The 4,174-nt window shown below is 50.2% G+C and overlaps 2 protein-coding genes across 3 annotated transcripts in view; one reads left to right on the forward strand and one right to left on the reverse strand.

Annotated features, from left to right (window-relative positions):
* The window catches only part of AIFM2 (apoptosis inducing factor, mitochondria associated 2), a 20,366-nt gene extending 17,014 nt beyond the window's left edge, over positions 1 to 3,352 (forward strand). The window contains exons 8-10 of the mRNA XM_003783598.3: positions 398 to 598; positions 1,152 to 1,323; positions 3,128 to 3,352. Of these exons, the coding sequence (XP_003783646.1) occupies positions 398 to 598; positions 1,152 to 1,303 (353 nt within the window). The 3' untranslated portion in view covers positions 1,304 to 1,323; positions 3,128 to 3,352. The remainder of the gene's footprint in view (positions 1 to 397; positions 599 to 1,151; positions 1,324 to 3,127) is intronic.
* The window catches only part of LOC100960020 (core histone macro-H2A.2), a 33,343-nt gene continuing 32,517 nt past the window's right edge, over positions 3,349 to 4,174 (reverse strand). Inside the window, exon 8 of one of the 2 annotated variants that reach the window (XM_003783600.3) lies at positions 3,349 to 3,609. In XM_003783600.3, coding sequence (XP_003783648.1) covers positions 3,399 to 3,609 — 211 coding nt within the window. In that variant the 3' untranslated portion in view covers positions 3,349 to 3,398. The remainder of the gene's footprint in view (positions 3,610 to 4,174) is intronic. The other variant, XM_003783599.3, reaches the window with a different exon arrangement.

Here is a 4,174-nt window from a genome sequence, read left to right on the forward strand (position 1 = left end):
CTGCCACAACGCCCGGCTATTTTTTGGTTGCAGCCATCATTGTTATTTGGCAGGCCCAGGCTGGATTCGAATCCACCGCCTTAGGTGTATGTGGCTAGCACCTTAGCTGCTTGAGCCATAGCGCTGAGCCAGTTATGTCCATTTCTAAAAGGAGGTTCGCTGGTATTTTGTCCTCTTGCTGCCCTGGAATCGGTAACCTTGTCTTTGCAGGAAGAGGCACAATGTGGGACTTTAGGCAGGAATGAATTAGGTAGGAGGATGGCCTATTGAGTGTGTACCTAGGACAAACCTGACTAGCACCTGTTGGTCAGCACCTGGAGCTTGTCCTTAACCTCCTTCTGGTGGCCACTTAACATGGCAGCTTGGGGTCTTGGTTATGTGTCATTTTGTCTGGCAGAGAGCAGACTGGGCAGCAATGGCGCCCTGCGAGTGAACGAGCACCTCCAGGTGGAGGGGTATAGCAACGTCTATGCCATCGGCGACTGTGCTGACCTGAGGGAGCCCAAGATGGCCTATCATGCTGGCCTCCATGCCAACATTGCTGTGACCAACATTGTCAACTCCATGAAACAGCGGCCCCTCAAGGCCTACAAGCCAGGTAAGGGGAGTCCAGCTGCTTTGCAGTTTTAAGAGTTTGAGGTTAGACATTGAAGATTTTTGGACCATAAGGTAGTTGACCACTAGGAGAAACTCTCCATGCTGGTAATGAAAACACTCTTTAAAAATAAATCATGGGGCTGAGTGCGGTGGCTCATGCCTGTAATCCCAGCACTTTGGGAGGCCGAGGTGGCTGGATTGCCTCAGCTCTCTGGTTTGAGACCAGCCTGAGCCACAGCGAGACCCTGTCTCCAAAAAAATAGCTGGGCGTTGTGGCAGGCATCTGTAGTCCCAGCTACTGGGGAGGCTGAGGCAAGAGAATCGCTTGAGCCTAAGAGTATGAGATTGATGTTAGCTGTGACACCTGGGTACTCTATGGCGGCGGCGGGGGGAGGGGGCAACAAAGTGAGACTCTGTCACAAAAAACAAACAAAAAAAATCACGGCCTCACCCACATTCCTAAAAGTCTTACATGTTTCCCGGCCGTGGGGAAGGATTTCACTGTGGGAATCGAAGGCCCAGAGCGATTCTGGTTTTACATGTCTGCTCTACAGGTGGGCTGACATTCCTCCTATCCATGGGGAGAAATGATGGTGTGGGCCAGATCAGCGGCTTCTATGTGGGTCGGCTCATGGTCCGGCTGGCCAAGAGTCGGGACCTGTTCGTGTCCACAAGCTGGAAAACCATGAAGCAGTCTCCACCCTGACAAGAAGGCTGCCACAGCAGGTGAACAGACTGCTTGACAACATTTACCATCTGCGAGTGCTGAAGGGCAAGAGCAGTTTTTCTGGATTAGGATATTGATGATGTACTGACCGGAAACACAACTTGTATAAAATGGCGGGGATGGGAGATGGGAGATGGGCATTAAAAAAGAGACTCCCCGAGAGGATTCTTCCTGGGTTTCACGGTTTGCTTGCAGCTGTACTGACCAAATGGCTGATATGTGCCTAGTAAATGGTCTCAGGGAGGGCACAGCCAGCCTCTGTGTCCTGGCACCTCTTGGATGTGTATGTGCATACATGCACATGCGTGGGGGGAGCATAGGGTGTGGCATTCAGAGCTCTCAGCGCGCGGGGCTCTTGGTGGCTGGCATCTGTCTGTGAGGGCAGGAAGAGCCTGAACAGTGGGGCCAGAGGAAGGGAGCTGGGGTGGAGAAATGGCTGCACCCGAACCTCTCCAGCACGGTGGGGGGGGGGAGCCTGTGCATCTGGCAGCAACCAGGTCGTTAATTAGAGCCTTATTTTAAACTCCCTTAATTCGTGGTTAGCTGTCATGCTCCTCATGCTTCATGAACCTCTCTACATTTCCACTTTTAGGTCCTAACTGAATGCCATACATTACATTTAAGAAGACAGAGTTGGACAAAATTTCCCTCTTTGGTTAACCTACTCTAGCAAAGAGTGAGTTTTTACAAAGCTAGCAGGGTTCAGACTATAGCCTGGACTGCCAGCCACTGGAGGAATTTAAGGAAAGGTTGTAGGGAATGCAGTCCCCTGCGGGGTACCATCTGGTTACCTTTCAGGGTACAGAGGTAGTTCAGACCCTCAGCCTCACCCCAGTGTTATGTCCAGGTTATCCTTATGGGTGTAAATTTGCCAGGAACAAAACTCCAGCTGGTGCTGGGGGCAGGGAGAGGGCCATGGGGGATTTTGTGGTTTGTACTTCTGCTTTCCTGGCCAACCCCACGGTTATTTGTTTGGAGGCCCAGCCATGAGGCAATAATCTCTGTATATAAATGACTCCTCTGTTCAGGAGAGATCTTCTAACAGGGAGGAGCCTGTTTTGGACCAGCTAAGACAAACTACACGGCAGAAGTGGTTGATGAGGCAGCCGAATAAATGCAAGCCCTGACGTCCCTACCCTGCCCCTCTCTGCTCACTCCTTAGGCCAGCCTCAACGGGGTTCTCAACCCATCCTGTATTTGGGTTGTGGCCCTGGCCCAAGTGAGACCTATAACTCTCTCCCAAAGGATGGCCCTCAGGACCAGGGCCAGCAGACTCACCCTCCCTGGAAGCAGGACCCGCTGAGAGAAACACAGGTCTGATGTGTGACCTAGGGCCTCCTGTCAGTGACAGGTCTTATTCTATTTACTTATAACATTCTAGATGTACCCACCCATGGAGACAGAGTTTTCCAAACTGAGAAAAATGTTGTAATAAAAGAATATATTGTAAGAAAGATGCTGGATCTTTTATTTTTTCTTTTCATTTTCTTTTTCTTTAAAAAACAAAATGGAACCAAAAAATGCCCGAAGCAAAAACATTTTAGAAGTAGTTACAGATATTACAGGGCTGGGGGGTGGGCACTAAAACAAAAGAGAAAAGCACCAGTGAGATGTCTTCCCCGTTTTTTTCTCTCCGTCACGGAGTACAGACAACCAACAAAGCCCGAGTCACTTTTATGCTGTCTTCCCTTGTAAAAAGGAGGAACAGAAGACTTAAGAATTTTGAAAGGATTTTTTGTGTGAGTGCCTGTAAAAGTCAATGCTATAAATCTAAAACGAGGTCTGTTTTTTTTTTTTTTAAAGTTCTAAAACAACGGGAAGAAAACACAAGGAAAGAAAGCCCTCGCGGAGACCTGCTGAATTAGGGACTGAGGCTCTGGAAGAATATAAAACGCAGAGGGTTCCTCCCGTGAGCAGGACCTGCCCCACCACCTCTGCTGCCCACTGTCCCCTCCGCCCCCCTCCACTCCCCTGCCCTGCCGTCACCCTTCTTCTCTTCTTTTAAAAAATAAAATCCCACTCTTGTGACTCTGATCTTCCAATCCTCCTCCAATTCCTGTGGAAAGCACAGCGGCTACTTGGTGTCAAGCTTGGCCATCTCCTGGACATAGATGCCGATGCTCTCGCTGTCAAAGAGCAGGAAGTACACGTTCTTCAGCGAGGATGCGCTCGAGTCGTCGAAGTGGGCCGAGATTGCTTTGAGGGTCACCTGGGCCGCGGTCTGCTTGGGAAAGCAGTTTCTGTACCAAAGCAAGAAAAGAGCTGGCATCATTTCAGTCTCCAGAAGGTCATGTAGTGTCTTTGTTCTCACCACATGGGGCCTCACCCTAGTCAAAGGGACAACCTAGGCTGGGCGTGGTGGTTCACACCTGTAATCCTAGCACCCTAGGAGGCCGAGGAAGGAAGATCACTTCATCTAGGGAGTATGAGACCAGCCTGAGCAAGAGTGAGACCCCCGTCTCCACTAAAAATAGAAGGTGCCTGTAGTCTCAGCTATTTGGGAGGCTGAGGCAAGAGGATGGCTTGAATCTGGTAATTTGAGGTTGCTGTGAGCTGGGCTGATGCCATGGTACCCTAGCCTGGGCAACAGAATGAGACTCTGTCTTTAACAACAACAACAAAAAAGGAGGCCCAGCGCCCACTGCTTAGCACAGTGGTTATGGTGCCAGCCACATACACCAAAGGTGGTGGGTTCAAACCCGGCCCGGGCTAGCTAACAAACAATGACTACTGTAACAAAAATAGCAGGGTGTTATGGTGGGTGCCTGTAGTCCCAGCTACTTGGGAGGCTGAGGCAAGAGAATCACTTGAGCCCAAGAGTTTGAGGTTGCTGTGAGCTGTGACACCATG

This window comes from Otolemur garnettii, unplaced genomic scaffold (assembly GCF_000181295.1).
Source record: "Otolemur garnettii isolate 467f Iridium unplaced genomic scaffold, OtoGar3 scaffold00008, whole genome shotgun sequence".
Taxonomy (NCBI): domain Eukaryota; kingdom Metazoa; phylum Chordata; class Mammalia; order Primates; family Galagidae; genus Otolemur; species Otolemur garnettii.